We start from the raw sequence: 16,867 nt of genomic DNA, 5'->3' as shown, positions 1-16,867 counted from the left end.
TGGAGAGTGTGCTTATAAAATTTGCTGATGACACCAAGCTGGGAGGGGTTGCAAGCACTTTGGAGGACAGGATTAAAATTCTAAACAACTCTGACAAATTAGAGAATGGGTCTGAAATCAATAAGATGTAATTAATTAAAGACAAGTGCAATGTACAACACTTAGGGAGCTGAAATCAAATGAACAACTACAAAATGAGGAATACCTGGCTAGATGATAATACTGCTGGAAAGGATGTGTGAGTTACAGTCAATCACAAACTGAATACAAGTCAACAGTGTGATGCAGTTACAAAAAAGGCTAATATAATTCTGAGGTGTACTGACAGGAGTGCTGAATGTATAGCACGGGAGGTAACTGTCCCACTCCACTCGGCACTGGTGAGACCTCAGCTGCAATACTGTGTCCAGTTCTGGGTGCCACGCTTTAAGAAAGATATGGATAAATTGGAGACAGTCCAGAGGAGAACAACAAAAATGATCAAAGGCAAATGTCCTGCCATATGAGGAAAGGTTAAAAAACTGGGCATATTTAATCTGAAGAAAAGAAGGCTGATGGGGGACCTGATGACAGTCTTCAAATATGTTAAGGGCTGTTATAAAGAGGATGGAGATCAATTGTTTCCATCTCCACTGAAGGTCAGACAAGGAGTAATGGACTTAATCTGCTGCAAGGGAGATTTAGGGTTAGTTATGAGGAAAAACTTTCTAACTATAAATTCACTTAAACTCTGGAACACACTTCCAAGCATGGTTGTGGAAACCCCATCACTGGAGGTGTTTAAGAACAGGTTGGGCAAACATCTGTCAGGGATGGTCTTGTCTTGGTTTACTTGATCCTGCCTCAGTGCAGGGGGCTGGACTAGATGGACTAGGAACCTCTCAATGTTCCTTCCAGCCCTACATTTCTGTGATTCCATGATGTTCCTCAGACACCCTTAAGATCAGCCCATCCATTAGAAGAAGAGTTTTCAGCCTCCTCTTCTTCTTGTGAGGGTAGTGAAGGGGGCTCACTATTCTGTTCTGCTAGGATACCCTTTTTTGGCCCTTATGTATTAGAGAAAGCCTTTAGTAATAAGGGTAGATATAGGTATGATAGCACTAGACCGGAGGGGCAAACTTTTTGGCCCGAGGGCCACATCTGCGTGGGGAAATTGCATGCAGGGCCATGAATGTAGGGCTGGGGTAGGGGGTTGGGGTGCGGGAGGGAGAGCAGGGTATGGGAGGAGGTGCATGTGCAGGAAGGGGCTCAGGGCAAAGGGTTGGGGCACAGGAGGGGTCCAGGGTGTACGAGAGGGCTCAGGGCAGGGGGCTGGGGTGCAGGGAGGGATGCGGAGTGCAGAAGGAGGCTCAGAGTAGGGGGGTGGGGTGCAGGAGGGGTGCGGGATGTACGAGGGGGCTCAGGGCAGGGGGTTGGGGTGCAGGAGGGGTGCGGGGTGTACGAGGGGGCTCAGGGCAGGGGGTTGGGGTGCAGGCTCCAGCTCAGAGCCGCTTACCTTGAGCAGCTCAGAAAATCAAACAGGACAAAGCCTTGGTCATACTGGCAGCCCCAGCTTGGCCAGACAATACTGGCATCCAGAACTCAAATCTCTGTCACTGACCCCTCCAGTTGCACTACCTCTGTTCTTCACCCAGACCTGATATCCCTGTATCTGATAGCATGGAAACTGCCTGGTTACTGGACGTAGAAAAAACTTGTTTTGCAGATGTACAAAATATCCTAGTTCAGAGTAGAAACAGTCCAGTAGGTGTACCTAGGCTGCGATGTGGACACACCTCTCTGCATGGTCATCTCAACACAATCTGCCCCCAACAGGGCCATCAATTCCTGATATACTTCAATATTTGTTGTCCTTGAAAACATCTGGCCCATCTGTGAGCTCAATATGGGTTCATCTGGTGGTGAACTTGGTGCATCATCCACCAGCAAAACATTATACAGTTTTCTCTCATCGTCTAGTAAGCAAGATTTTAAGGGGACTTATCAGAGTCTTTCTCCTGGAGCAACAGCTTCCTCCATCATAGGACCTTAATATGGTGCTTATCTGTCTGATGGACCATCTGTTTGAGCTGGTCTACATTGGTCTATGAAGACTTCATTCCTCATAACATTTACATCACCTCATAGGGTTGGCAGATTACAAGGTCATCATAGACTGTCTTTCATAAAGATAATGTGGCATTTAAACCACATCCTAAATTTCTCTCAGAAGCGGTTTCAGGCGATCATTTAAACCATTTCATACCTTTATCTGTATTCTTTCCTAAGCCCCGTTCCTTGAGAGGTGAAGTGGCCTTACATGTTAGATGTCCTTCAAGCCCTGTCCTTCTATCTGGAAGACAGAGCTTGAAGGGGTAGGGATAGATAACAAGACAGAAAGTATCCAAATACATCTATGTAAATCCATAGTATGTCCCCATCTTAAATACTGTGTACAGATCTGGTTGCCCCATCTCAAAAAAGATACACTGGAATTGGAAAGGGTTAAGAAAGGGCAACTAAAATGATTAGGGGCACGGAATAGCTTCCGTATGAGGAGAAATTAAAAAGACTGTGACTTTTCAGTTTGGAAAAGAGACGCCTAAGCGGGTGATAAGATAGAGGTCTATAAAATCTTGACTGGTGTGGAGAAAGTAAATAAGGAATTGTTATTTACTCTGTCACATAATGCGAGAACTAGGGGTCAACCAATGAAATGAATAGGCAACAGTTTAACACAAACAAAAGGAAGTTCTTCTTCACACAATGCACAGTCAACTTGTAGAACTCTTTGCCAAGGGATGTTGTGAAGGTCAAAACAGGGTTCAAAAAAGAACTAGATAACTTCATGGAAGATAGGTCTAGTGATGGGTATTAGCCAGGATGGGCTGGGATGCAAAACCATGCTCCGAGTGTCCCTAATCTCTGTTCACCAGAAGCTGGGAGTGGACAACAGGTCACTTGATGATTACCTGTTCTGTTCATTCCCTCTGAAGCACCTGGCATTTGGCCACTGTCGGAAGACAGGATACTGGGCTAGATGGACCAATGGTCTGACCCAATATGGCCATTCTTATGAATAGGACAAAGCCTTTCAGGGTATCTCCTAGGCTATTTATTTCTATAGCTGAGATGTCAAAGGGTCAAGGAATTTTGATTCAGAGGATTTCCAAGTGGGTGTCCAGTTGCATTAAACTAGCTTATGAGACAGAATTTAGAACAATCATGACAGGTTAAATTACATTCCATCAGGCAGCTTCCACTGCTTCCTTGTAGGGTGTTTCTTTAACTGATGTATGTAGCTGCTACATGGGGTAGCGTACATACTTTTACCAAAAAGAAAAAGAGTACCTGTGGCACCTTAGAGACTAACAAATTTATTTGAGCATAAGCTTTCGTGAGCTACAGCGCATTTCATCGGATGCATTTACCAGACAGTACTCGCTTGTGAAAGCATCTCCTTCTGATGCTTGGTTCGATAGAGATGCATGATAGAATGTTTCAGTAGACTCACTCCTCTCCACCTTTATGATACACTGTGAGTCACCAGAAGTGGAGCAAATATAGACAAGCACTTGATGGAGAAAAGGAAGTTACGTACCTGCTAATAACTGGAGTTTTTGAGATGTGTTGTTTAAATATGCTGCACAATCCACCCCCGTTACTGACAAGTCTATTGTTATGGTCTTGACAGTTGGGGTGGAGCTGAGGGGAGGAGGTTTAGTGGGGGAGGTTTAGGTTGGATATTAGGAAAATCTTTTTCACTAGGAGGGTGATGAAGCACTGGAATGGGTTACCTAGGGAGGTGGTGGAATCTCCTTCCTTAGAAGTTTTTAAGGTCAGGCTTGACAAAGCCCTGGCTGGGATGATTTAATTGGGGATTGGTCCTGCTTTGAGCAGGGGGTTGGACTAGATGACCTCCTGAGGTCCCTTCCAACCCTGATATTCTATGATTCTATGAGGGTTGTTTGGTTGCTCCTCCCCCTTTATGCCCTTGGTAAGGGTGTGCCCAAAGGAGGTATGCAGGGCGCAGGCACAACCAATGGCCACTGGAGGCTAAAGCATTCAGATCTGCATCACATGGGGCAGATACGCACCAGAAGTGGAGCACATGTAGGCACCACATCTCAAAGAACTCCAGTTACTAACAGGTAAGTACCTTCCCTTTGTATTATGTGCTGTACACACACATAAATTTACCCAAGGCAGATTATCTTATTGCATTCTCGACAGGTGCCTAGCCTAGGAAAAGTGTGTGACACTTTGTTGAAGGACTATCATGGAGAAGATCTCAAGATGGCAATCTAGCACCATCAATATTGATTGTCTCTCAACTACTGACCCACCCCCACAAAACAATGTTATTTCTACAAAAGGGCCCGCAGGCGGGGTCAGCACGTCTGGGGGAGGGGGAAGGAGTTTTCCAGCTGAGCACATGGCAGAAGGGTCCAGAGAGGCTCTACTTAAGAAGAGGCGCTGCTCTGTGCAGCCATGCCGACCATTGCCACATGCCAGAAGGACTGGCTGGGGACAGACAAGGCGGGAGGAATTCTGCCCATCCTCAACTGTTGACAAACCCCAGAGTCAGAGGCAGGATGAGATCAGAATAGAGAAGGGTGCTCATCAGGACGTTTGCTCTTTGGCAAAGATCTGTAACTCTTGAGCCATCTAACAGTAAAGTGACTGTGGTTTAGAAATTCCTTTGTTAACCCCAAGTTCTTTGCTTTTCTACCACGTTGTCCCTAAGGGGTTAATCTTGAATCCCAGAGTGGCCACAGCTCAGGTGAGACTCTGAGAGAATGTGTGCAAGCAAAGCAACTCGGTGGGGTGAGGAGGTCTGAGGCCCTGGTTTCAGGGTCTGAGAGCAGTTGGACTGCAGAGTCTCACATCCCAAGGGAGGGCTCAGTCAAGGGGTCAGACAACCTGTTACCCCTCAGTGCTCACCCCAGCACCCCCAGCTATTCCAGTCCTGCCCCAACTTCTTCCCAGATCTGCTAATGCCCCTCAGTCCTCAGCCCCAACACCCTATCCCAGCTCTCCTTTTGCCTCTCAGTGTTGGATTGCATTGTCCCTTTCTGCTCCCATCCAGCTCTTCAGCCCCTAGTGGGCAACACTCTCCCAGAAGTCTGCTCCCTTGAGTTGTGAATCTCCCCCTTTCTCTCCCGGCTCAGATGCTCCTGAAGACAGCAGATGGCTCTGCACTGAAGAATGAGAAGCTGCAACTCTTTGTTAGCTACGGAGACGTGAGGCAGGACCAGACCTTCCTGACAGACGAGTCTGGCAGAGCCTCCTTCGAGCTGGACACCTCCGGCTGGACTGGGAGGGTCACTCTGAAGGTAAGTGATGGGCATCCCAACACTTGTGGGGACCCTGCACTCCAGCCTCTGATCATCTCTTTTGGGCTGGACTGGACATCCGCACTTGATGTACGAGGGCACCCAGCACTGGGCCCAGCAACTCAGGGGTTGCTGCATTGCTTCTGTCGGGCTGCTTCATTTGAACCACGGGGGTTTTCCATGTCACTCGTGTTAAGTGCTGAGAAATGTTGTTTTTGCTGCGATTACACTGTCTAGGCTGCTAAACTGTTACAGCAGCTCAGTGCTTCTGTTCTTGGAGCTCCGGTGTTAGCAGCACTAGCAGAGAGTGCCGAGAGACCACAGGCATGGTTCAGTGGCAAAGGCACTTGGCTAGGTTTATTGTCAGTGAAGCACAGTCCTAGCGCCTTGGCTCCGTGGTTACAGGTACACTAATGTATGTATGCTCATGATAATGGACCAGCTCAGTCAGCAGCGGGACTGTCTGCTGCTCCCTCGGCTGGACAAAGGTGCCCTTCCTATGACTTCCCCTTTTTTACATTGATGCAAACAAGTTACGTATGAAACTCCTGACATGGTTAGTTACCCACCCTACACCTTGTACCTGCTGGTTCAAACAAAACATCCCCATTCATTACTCTGTCATCCCATTCTTATCTTACTTCAGGTCGGCGTGTTCCTGTACCATCTCCAAGGATTGTGTTTATGCCGTTACTTGAGAACTCTAGGTTAGGGTGTACCTGTGCTAGCCTTCTGGAATGTGTTTACATGAACACGTACTACTTCTTAGGAAAGCCCATGTTTTAGCAATGCTAGTCATATCTTTGCCAAGTTCTTGTACCAGACAGTGGACTTGTAAGCAGGCGTCTGCTTTATGACAGGGCCTGAGTTTTGCTCATAGCATGGCCTGGCTATGCTGACTGTGGTTCAGGCCTCAGATCTTACACCAGGCCCAGTGCTCCAGATTCTCTCTCTTTCTACTCTAACTCTTATGGACACAGGGCAAGGGGTCTTGATGAAGAAATCAGTTAGCAAAACCTGCCCTGCCCCGGCAGCATTCCTGTCCATGCTGGGCACTCTGCATCCCTGATGATCCCCATCGCTCTCTCTATCCCCCAGGGGCAGTTCAAGCAGGTGGATCGCAGTTATGTGTATGGGAGAGTCTCTCCCAGTTACCCGGATGCCTATCGTCACCTGGAGCCCTTCTACTCCAAGAGCCAGAGTTTCCTGAAGATCCGCTCGCTGGGTGGGGTGCTGCCCTGCGACCAGGCCCAGCAGCTCCAGGTGGATTACATCATTGCTAGGGAGGCCCTGGGGAACGTGTCCAGGAGCCTGGATTTCATCTTCCTGGTGAGCCCCATCCTGGGAGACTAAAGTGTGTGTGTGTGTGTGTGTGTGTGAGCACAAGGTGTGTGTGTGTGCATGCGTGTGTGTGAGCATGAGATGCGCTATCAGTCCTGTGACCCCACAACAGGCCAGTGGGCAATAGAACAGTTCCTTTCAATGACAAGGGTGGGGCTAGATCAAGGCAGGGCTTTTCTCCTTTTCCCACTCGGGGCTCTGGTTACAGTCTGGCCTCAAAGTGGGGGCTGGCTGACCTGGGGGGCTGGGAAATAGGATACCTGCCTGAATATGCTTTCTTGCTCCCCTGCCATGGCTCAGTCCATGAAGTGGAGAGGCCGCACCCTGCCCTGACTCCAGCCTGTGTAGCCATCCCCACATCAGGGATTTTGTCAGCCCCCAATATAGCATCTGCTCAGTGACTCCCGTCTCCTCCTCCGCAGGTCGTGGCCAAGGGAGCCATCACCAGGATCCTCCACAAGGGGCTGGACCTCAGGGAGGGGGCTGGTAAGTGGCAGGGGAGGGGTCACTGCAGGGAGGCCCCTGCTCCCAGGAGCAACTGGGGATTGAGCCCCTGAGCAGGGGCCAGGCTGGGGGAGGGGGCTCTGCCTGCTGGGCCTGACTTCCCCTGGGTGTTTCCCACCATCCCTAGGGCTGAAGGGCTCCTTCTCTGTGGAGCTGCCCATCGGTGCTGAGCTGGCACCCACTGCCAAGGTGCTGGGTTACACTGTGCTGCCCGATGGTGAGATGGCTGCCGACAGCACCCTGCTGCGCATGGCCAAGTGCCTCCCGAACAAGGTGAGCCTGGGGCTCGGGGCGGAGGAGCCTTTGGGGTGAGGGAATTGCTCCCTGCCACATAACAGGAGCCCTGAGCAGGGGCATCACTGGGTGCCCTCGGCTCCTCCCTTCGCTGGCCTTACAGCAGCGCCAGGGTCGTTGCACCCCCATTCCCCTCCCCCAGGGTGTCTATGAATAACTGCTGCTCCATGAGCCGTCCCATGGGGGCGCTGAATGAGCTTGGGCTGCCTCAACCCCCGACCCCCAGCACCGACTCCCAAAGCCCCAGCCCTTCATCCAGTGGGGTCTGGGGCCAGAGTGACCCTCGGTGCCTGCCCTCGCCCCTGCCCTGGCCTGTCTCCTCCTGCCCCTGGGGGTCTGTCTCCCCCTCCCCTCTGACACGCTGTGCCTCCCCAGGTGAAGCTGGCCTTCTCGCAGGACCGGGCCCTGCCGGGCTCAGAGCTCCAGCTGCAGGTGCAGGCTGCCCCCGGGTCCCTGTGCGCCGTCCGCGCCGTGGATCAGAGCGTGCTGCTCATGAAGCCTCAGGCTGAGCTCAGCATCGACACCGTGAGTCCAGAGCAGCTCAGCCGCTCGCCCGGCCACCTCCCGCTCGAGTCCTCCCCCCATGCAGGGAGGGGCGATGCACGGCTGCTGGGGGACCTCGAGGACACCTCTCCCCGTCTGAGGGCTTCTCCCATGGCATTTGACAGCCCCTAACTCTGGGGGGTCCCCGCTTGCCTTGCCTTTTCTCTCATCAGCCCATGCAGTGCCCCGCTCCCGGCACCCCCACCCCCCAGCTCTGGCTGGGAACATGGAGCTCGGAGCTGAGATAATGGCCGGGGTAACCGGAGCTCGCTCTCCAGGGCAGAGCTGGTCCCCAGGGGCAGGGGCAGGAGAATTCCCTGCCCCCCATGTACAGCAGGGGACAACTGGCCAGCTGCACTATGGGAGGCTCTACCTTCCTCTGCGGTAGCAGGAGTTGCCCCTGCCCAAGTGATAGTAAGGAATGGATCTGGGGGAGCTGCAGCAACAGACGCCCCTGCAGGAGATGGAGTTGAGTGCTAGGGCTGGATGGAGGGAGGCATCTGTGCTGGAGATTGGCCAGGGCAATTGGGGAGGTTTGTGGGGTGATGCGTCAGTGAGAGAAGGTACTAGAATTGGGCCCTGGCTTAGCTCACACACCTCATGTTGTCTGTTTATTTTTAGGTCTATAACTTGCTCCCCCGTTTTCCCCAAGGAGACTATCCCGCTGGGGCTCGAGAGCACGAGTCAGGCAATTGTCCATATTTCCCTGAGTACTCTGGATACATGCATCCCTGGTGGCAGCATCACAGCAGGCCCTGGCCTGGCCAGTTTTCTGACAGTGACTCCTACCATTTATTTAAGGTAAAGTAAATGCATAGGCCAGAGCGTGATGAGGCCACAGTTGCTGAACTGGAGCCTCAGAATCAGAGAGAGAAATATACGTAGGTATTGGGGCCAGATCCCCAGCTGGTGTAAATTGGCACAGCACCATTGGAGTCAATGAAATGACACCGATTATGCTGAGGTCTGGCCGATAACGAGAGGGACATGGTAGTGCTAGCTTGCCTGAAATACCACTGATCATGAGCAGCTGTTGACTCACCTGTGGACCCTAGAGAGAGCTGAGAAACTCGCCCTCAGGTAGTCTTGTCCCTTCGGTAGAGATCCCAGAGGTTGGTGCTGGGCTATCGCTCCTGAGTGCGTTTCAAGGTCCTGCCTTGTCTCCCACTCCTATCCAGTGTGTCTGTGCAGTGCCAGGAGGGTGAGGGAGGGGCATAGCTTGCAATGCCTTCTGTCTGCTGCCGACTTGCAGCTCTTTGTGTCCACCACACTAAGCCACAAAGGTTCAGTTGAGTGCTTACCCAGGGTCCAGTTGAGGCTGGGGCATAGCAGAGCTATCCGGCTGTTCAGGTAAGGCTGAGATTAGATTGGGGAAAACAACCAGAAGAAATGGCAGAAATTGTATCAGCCCCTCCCACAGGGAGGTCACCCACAAGTTTGCAATGTGCAGGTCACAATGACTCTGTAGCTGCTTTGAGTTGATCAGATAGCAGCAGTAGCCAGGACGGCATTTCTCCATATAAGTCTGACCAAACTGTTGCAACCTTTTCAGTGTGGCGTGGACCTTGCTACCATTATCCAGGCCTTTGTCACCTCAAGACTTGGGTTACTGCATTGTGCTCCACAGGGAATGCACCATCAGTCCATTCAGAGACTTGGGCTGGTGCAGAACTCTGTAGCTGTGGCTAGTGGGGGGGCACAAATGAAAGATTCTGGGGGGGTCACTTGCCCCCCAGACTCCTCAGGATGCCTGTGGTGGGGACGCAGCAGCACTCTCGGTGTGTCTGTGCAGTGCATGGAGTGAGGAAGCCACAAGCAATTCATTCAGACCTGCTAAATCACTCTCTGCGTTTGCTGGAAATAAGCTTTAAGGTTATTCCTGAGTGTTACTTAGTGCTGTATAATATAGCAAAGATGTTACTCTTGCCCCTAAAAAGTTAAAATCTATGTTCTACAATATCTGAGAAGCAAAACCAAGTAAACTTGAAGTTTAAGTGAGCAGTTTTTAATGCCCCGCCCCTCCTCTGAGGTTCTGCCCCCACTCACTCCATACCCCCCTCCCTCTGTCGCTCGTGTTGGGGCCAGAAGGAGTTTAGAGTGCGGGAGAGGGCTCCAGGCTGAGGCAGTGGGTTGAGATGCGAGAGCGGGTGAGGGCTTTAGTTGAGGGGTTTGGAGTACAGGAGAGGGCTCCGGGCTAGAGGGTGCAGCCAAGGAGTTTGGAGTATGGGAGGGGGCTCTGGGCTGAGGCAGGGGGTTGGGGTGTGGGAGGAGGTACAGGCTCTGGGCTGGGGGTGCAGGTTCCAGAGTGGGGTCAGAAATTAGGGGTTCAGGGTGCGGGAGGGGTCTCTGAGCTGGGACTGAGGGGTTCAGAGGGCAGAAGTTTCAGAGTAACAGCCGTGTTAGTCTGTATTCGCAAAAAGAAAAGGAGGACTTGTGGCACCTTAGAGACTAACCAATTTATTTGAGCATGAGCTTTCGTGAGCTACAGCTCACTTCATCGGATGCATACCGTGGAAACTGCAGCAGACTTTATATATACACAGAGAATATGAAACAATACCTCCTCCCACCCCACTGTCCTGTTGGTAATAGCTTATCTAAAGTGATCATCAGGTGGGCCATTTCTAGCACAAATCCAGGTTTTCTCACCCTCCACCCCCCCACACAAATTCACTCTCCTGCTGGTGATAGCAGAAGGGGGATCAGGGTTGGGTTGGGGCATGGGGGGGAGTGAGGGCTCTGGCTGGGGGTCTGGACTCGGATGGGTCTAGGAATGAGGAGTTTGGGGAGCAGGAGGGTTCTCCAGGCTGGGATTGAGGGGTTTGGAGGGCGGGAGGGGGATCAGGGCTGGGGCAGGGGGTTGTGGAGAGGGTCAGGGGTGCAGGGTCCGGGAGACATTCACCGCAAGCAGCTCCCAGAAGCAGTGTCATTTCCCCCTTCCGCCCCTCCGGCTCCTACACGGAGGCTCGGCCAGGTGCCTTTGCACACTGCCCCGTCTGCCGGCACTGCCCCTGCAGCTCCCACTGGCCATGGTTCCCGGGGGCAGTGCTTAGGGCAGGGGCAGCGACAGCAGAGGAGCCAGCATGTAGGAGTCAGAGGGGGACATGCCGGCTGCTTCCTGGGAGCCACGCAGCATGGAGGCTAGTGGTGCTGTCCGGAGACGCCAAAATCCCTTTTTGACCGGGTGTTCCAGTCAAAAACTGGACACCTGGTCACCCTACGCCTCTGGTGGGGACGCCCAGTAGCGAGGACAGCAGCACTCTCCCTATGTCCCTGCAGCCAAGGGGAGGGAGGAAGTAGCAATGTGGCTGGCTGCTGACTGAACTCTTCCCCCACACATGGGGCTGCTGCACCTTCTCTGATGCTGGAGTCCCAGCGCTGCTGCCTGCCTTGCAGACCATCTGCCCAGGTGAGTCAGGGAGTGGAGGCAGAGGCAAAATGTGACTCCAGGAGCAGGGAAGGTGCAGCAGCCCCAAGTGGCGGGAGAGGAGTTCAGCCAGCAGCCAGCCACCCTCGTGCTTCCTCCCTCTCTGGGCTGCAGGGACACAGGGAGAGTGCCACAGTGGTGATCAGCAGAGCTGCTGGAGTTGAAGCCCCCTGTGTTAAAAAGGAGGGGGAAACTGGCTGTGGGGTGTTCTCTGCAGAAGGCCCTCAGTCTAGTTGGGGAATCATAGAGGATTAAGGTTGGAAGAGACCTCAGGAGGTCATCTAGTCCAACCCCCTGCTCAAAGCAGGACCAACCCCAACTAATCATCCCAGCCAGGGCTTTGTCAAGCCGGCCTTAAGACCTCTAAGGATGGAGATTCCACCACCTCCCTAGGTAACGCATTCCAGTGCTTCACCACCCTCCTAGTGAAATAGTGTTTCCTAATATCCAGCACAGACCTCCCCCACTGCAACTTGAGACCATTGCTCCTTGTTCTGTCATCTGCCACCACTGAGAACAGCTGAGCTCCATCCTCTTTGGAAGATAGTTGAAGGCTGCTATCAAATCCCCCCTCACTCTTCTCTTCTGCAGATAAAATAAGCCCAGTTCCCTCAACCTCTCCTCGTAAGTCATGTGCCCCAGCCCCCTAATCATTTTCATTGCCATCCGCTGGACTCTCTCCAATTTGTCCACATCCTTTCTGTAGTGGGGGGCCCAAAACTGGATGCAATACTCCAGATGTGGCCTCACCAGTGCCAAACAGAGGAGAATAATCACTTCCCTCGATCTCCTGGCAATGCTCCTACTAATGCACCAGAAACCTGAGTCACCAGAACATGTTGACCTTCGAGGTCAATAGATGCTGCAAGGCCCATCTGTTTCTCCGGCACTTGGGGATGGGTTTGGGGAGGGCAGAGTGGCATGATAGTGAGTGGGGTATTTTGTCGAATTGAATTGCTATTTTGTTCATTGCATTGTCCAGGTTGAGCCGTGCGGCGGGGAGGGTTGTTTGTGTCATGAGTTGCTGTTATGAGAGCATCTGGACTTTAGAAGACTTGCCTCCTCTCATCCAAGCAAACTCACAGATATAGAACCACACTCTTGGGACTGCTAGTATTTCAGCTTTATTGCTTCATAGTTACTTTCCCCTTTAATGGCCAGCAAAATACAGCCCCTTACTGCCTCTTGTGCAGTTTTTTGCTGGTTGTATTGTTTTCCCTTCTTTCCTTTTTCCCAGGATGCGGCTTTGAAAATTCTCACCAATGCCAACACCAAGAAACCTTTTATCTGCCCTGATATTCCGATCTTCAGATTCAGCAGTCAACCCAACTTTAAGCACGGCCCGCCGGGAAGGCCAATGGGTGAGCTCCCATCCTTCTTGTTTCTGAAATTCTCCCTGAAGACCCAGAAATGGGATTGGTCAGGCTGGGGAAAGCCCTCAGAGTCGCTGGGGAGAGAGCTCTATGAAACCGTCTGCCCGGAGTGAAGCAGCACTCAGAAAAGCCAGCCCATGTTGGTGGTGGGTTACAGAGAATGTGTCTCAATGGCGTTAGAGAGAGCACTGACCACCTTCATGCGGAGCCCTGAACTCAGTTTTGGTTGTTGCTCCTGAGCTGAGGAAGGCCTAGAGAAGGGCAATACAGTTGGGGGATTTCATGGCAGAACGAAGGTTGTTTAGTCTAGAAAAAAAGAAGAGAAGGAGGGGACTTTGCTGAGATGTTTCAGGTTCTGATGGATTTAGAGGAAAGAGCTCAGTCCCTGCTTTGGATCCTGCCCCACAATATGAGACCCAGGGGACATTTGCTTGAATGAACAGACAGCTGGGAGATTTAGAACAAATAGAAATTAATTCTGGGGGATTCACTGAAGCTTCAGGAGTTGTGGAGTCAGATACTGTGGCCACAGAGGGCCTGTCTCCACTGCTAGTAAACACCTGTGGCTGGCTTATGTCAGCTGACTCACGGGGCTCAAACTATGGGGTTGTTTAATTGCAGTGTAGACATTCAGGCTCAGGCTGGAGTCTGGGCTCCGGGACCCTCCCCCACACAGGGCCTCAGAGTCCAGGCTGCAGCCTGCACCTGAATGTCTACACCTCAGTTAAACAGCCCTGGAGCCCGAGCCCTGCAAGCCTGAGTCAGCTGACACAAGGCAGCCACGGAAATATACTCAGAGAGCTGGAGCTGTGCAAGGCTATCAAATCTCTTCCTTCAGGACATCAGCTAATCACTGCAGGGGTCAGGAAGGGCTCATGACTGGTTTGTTTATTTTGATCTGTTCCCAGCTTGGACCAACAGCCGGGACCAGATGTAAACTTTATAAACTGCACAATAATCTGACCCACCTAATGTCAGAGCCACTGCCAGGGCATTCCCACTCCACCTAAACCCAAGTTACAATCCCTACTCCCAGCCCATCAGAGAGGGGCAGGATCTCGGATACCTAGATCCCAAACCACAGAGAATTTTATAGATTCGAACAAATACTTCGAATGACAACCAGAAATGAACTGGAGGCCCGTGCTGTCTCTGGAGCCCCTTCCACAGAGCACCCCCAAGCAAGCAGACAGCCACCTTCCGCACTCTCGAAGGGATTCCCGCCTGCTCTGTCCTGGACAGCTAGTGCATTCTGAGTATTTTTTCTTCCTCTGACATTAACCACAGCCAGGATCCTGGAGTAGGTGGTCAGTGTTTTGATTCAATCTGGGGAATCCTGGGGTATGTCTAATCCAAGAGGCAGCAGCCAGTGGGGACGTCCTTCTACATTATACCTGCTTTATTGCCACTTAGGAAAATGTCTAACGCTATGTGGGGGAGGGGAGAGTATTGTTGTGTCTAACACTGTGAGGGGGAGGGGTGTTGGTGTGGGGGGGGGCGTTACTGTGTCTAACGCTGTGAGGGGGAGCGGTATTGATGTGTGTGAGGGGCGGGTGTTGCCGTGTCTCATGCCGTAGGGGGGCGGGGTGTTGGGGTGTGTGAGGGGCGGCCGTTGCCGTGTCTAACGCCTGGGGGGGCGGGGTGTTGGGGTGTGTGAGGGGCGTGTCTAACACCATGGGGGGGCGGGGTGTGGGTGTGTGTGAGGGGCGTGTCTAACACCATGGGGGGGCGGGGTGTTGGTGTGTGTGAGGGGAGGGCGTTGCCGTGTCTAACGCCGTGGGGGGGCGGGGTGTTGGTGTGTGTGAGGGGCGGGCGTTGCCGTGTCTAACGCCGTGGGGGGGGCGGGGTGTTGGTGTGTGTGAGGGGAGGGCATTGCCGTGTCTAACGCCGTGGGGGGGCGGGGTGTTGGTGTGTGTGAGGGGCGGGCGTTGCCGTGTCTAACGCCGTGGGGGGGGCGGGGTGTTGGTGTGTGTGAGGGGAGGGCGTCGCCGTGTCTCACGCCAGGGGGGGGCGGGGTGTTGGTGTGTGTGAGGAGAGGGCATTGCCGTGTCTAACGCCGTGGGGGGGCGGGGTGTTGGTGTGTGTGAGGGGAGGGCGTCGCCGTGTCTAACGCCGTGGGGGGGCAGGGTGTTGGTGTGTGTGAGGGGAGGGCATTGCCGTGTCTCACGCCGTGGGGGGGCGGGGTGTTGGTGTGTGTGAGGGGAGGGCGTTGCCGTGTCTAACGCCGTGGGGGGGCGGGGTGTTGGTGTGTGTGAGGGGAGGGCGTCGCCGTGTCTCACGCCGTGGGGGGGCGGGGTGTTGGTGTGTGTGAGGGGAGGGCGTCGCCGTGTCTCACGCCGTGGGGGGGCGGGGTGTTGGTGTGTGTGAGGGGAGGGCGTCGCCGTGTCTCACGCCGTGGGGGGGCGGGGTGTTGGTGTGTGTGAGGGGAGGGCGTCGCCGTGTCTCACGCCGTGGGGGGGCGGGGTGTTGGTGTGTGTGAGGGGAGGGCGTCGCCGTGTCTCACGCCGTGGGGGGGCGGGGTGTTGGTGTGTGTGAGGGGAGGGCGTCGCCGTGTCTCACGCCGTGGGGGGGCGGGGTGTTGGTGTGTGTGAGGGGAGGGCGTCGCCGTGTCTCACGCCGTGGGGGGGCGGGGTGTTGGTGTGTGTGAGGGGAGGGCGTCGCCGTGTCTCACGCCGTGGGGGGGCGGGGTGTTGGTGTGTGTGAGGGGAGGGCGTCGCCGTGTCTCACGCCGTGGGGGGGCGGGGTGTTGGTGTGTGTGAGGGGAGGGCGTCGCCGTGTCTCACGCCGTGGGGGGGCGGGGTGTTGGTGTGTGTGAGGGGAGGGCGTCGCCGTGTCTCACGCCGTGGGGGGGCGGGGTGTTGGTGTGTGTGAGGGGAGGGCGTCGCCGTGTCTCACGCCGTGGGGGGGCGGGGTGTTGGTGTGTGTGAGGGGAGGGCGTCGCCATGTCTCACGCCGTGGGGGGGCGGGGTGTTGGTGTGTGTGAGGGGAGGGCGTCGCCGTGTCTCACGCCGTGGGGGGGCGGGGTGTTGGTGTGTGTGAGGGGAGGGCGTCGCCGTGTCTCACGCCGTGGGGGGGCGGGGTGTTGGTGTGTGTGAGGGGAGGGCGTCGCCGTGTCTCACGCCGTGGGGGGGCGGGGTGTTGGTGTGTGTGAGGGGAGGGCGTCGCCGTGTCTCACGCCGTGGGGGGGCGGGGTGTTGGTGTGTGTGAGGGGAGGGCGTCGCCGTGTCTCACGCCGTGGGGGGGCGGGGTGTTGGTGTGTGTGAGGGGAGGGCGTCGCCGTGTCTCACGCCGTGGGGGGGCGGGGTGTTGGTGTGTGTGAGGGGAGGGCGTCGCCGTGTCTCACGCCGTGGGGGGGCGGGGTGTTGGTGTGTGTGAGGGGAGGGCGTCGCCGTGTCTCACGCCGTGGGGGGGCGGGGTGTTGGTGTGTGTGAGGGGAGGGCGTCGCCGTGTCTCACGCCGTGGGGGGGCGGGGTGTTGGTGTGTGTGAGGGGAGGGCGTCGCCGTGTCTCACGCCGTGGGGGGGCGGGGTGTTGGTGTGTGTGAGGGGAGGGCGTCGCCGTGTCTCACGCCGTGGGGGGGCGGGGTGTTGGTGTGTGTGAGGGGAGGGCGTCGCCGTGTCTCACGCCGTGGGGGGGCGGGGTGTTGGTGTGTGTGAGGGGAGGGCGTCGCCGTGTCTCACGCCGTGGGGGGGCGGGGTGTTGGTGTGTGTGAGGGGAGGGCGTCGCCGTGTCTCACGCCGTGGGGGGGCGGGGTGTTGGTGTGTGTGAGGGGAGGGCGTCGCCGTGTCTCACGCCGTGGGGGGGCGGGGTGTTGGTGTGTGTGAGGGGAGGGCGTCGCCGTGTCTCACGCCGTGGGGGGGCGGGGTGTTGGTGTGTGTGAGGGGAGGGCGTCGCCGTGTCTCACGCCGTGGGGGGGCGGGGTGTTGGTGTGTGTGAGGGGAGGGCGTCGCCGTGTCTCACGCCGTGGGGGGGCGGGGTGTTGGTGTGTGTGAGGGGAGGGCGTCGCCGTGTCTCACGCCGTGGGGGGGCGGGTGTTGGTGTGTGTGAGGGGAGGGCGTCGCCGTGTCTCAC

General features: G+C 55.0%; 1 protein-coding gene across 2 annotated transcripts in view; it reads left to right on the top strand.

The window, feature by feature from the left end:
* LOC311513658 (alpha-2-macroglobulin-like protein 1) overlaps positions 1-16,867 on the top strand; it is a 59,937-nt gene that overhangs the window by 20,930 nt on the left and 22,140 nt on the right. For both annotated transcript variants that reach the window (XM_084615631.1, XM_084615632.1), the window contains 7 exons: positions 5,151-5,315; positions 6,414-6,644; positions 7,079-7,142; positions 7,288-7,433; positions 7,830-7,979; positions 8,619-8,798; positions 12,662-12,785. In XM_084615631.1, coding sequence (XP_084471757.1) covers positions 5,151-5,315; positions 6,414-6,644; positions 7,079-7,142; positions 7,288-7,433; positions 7,830-7,979; positions 8,619-8,798; positions 12,662-12,785 — 1,060 coding nt within the window. The remainder of the gene's footprint in view (positions 1-5,150; positions 5,316-6,413; positions 6,645-7,078; positions 7,143-7,287; positions 7,434-7,829; positions 7,980-8,618; positions 8,799-12,661; positions 12,786-16,867) is intronic.

Source organism: Lepidochelys olivacea (genome assembly GCF_965140295.1).
Source record: "Lepidochelys olivacea isolate rLepOli2 genome assembly, chromosome: 27".
In the NCBI taxonomy this organism is placed as follows: domain Eukaryota; kingdom Metazoa; phylum Chordata; order Testudines; family Cheloniidae; genus Lepidochelys; species Lepidochelys olivacea.
Note: the sequence above shows the minus strand (reverse complement) of the source record. Positions and strands in the feature narration are given on the sequence as shown.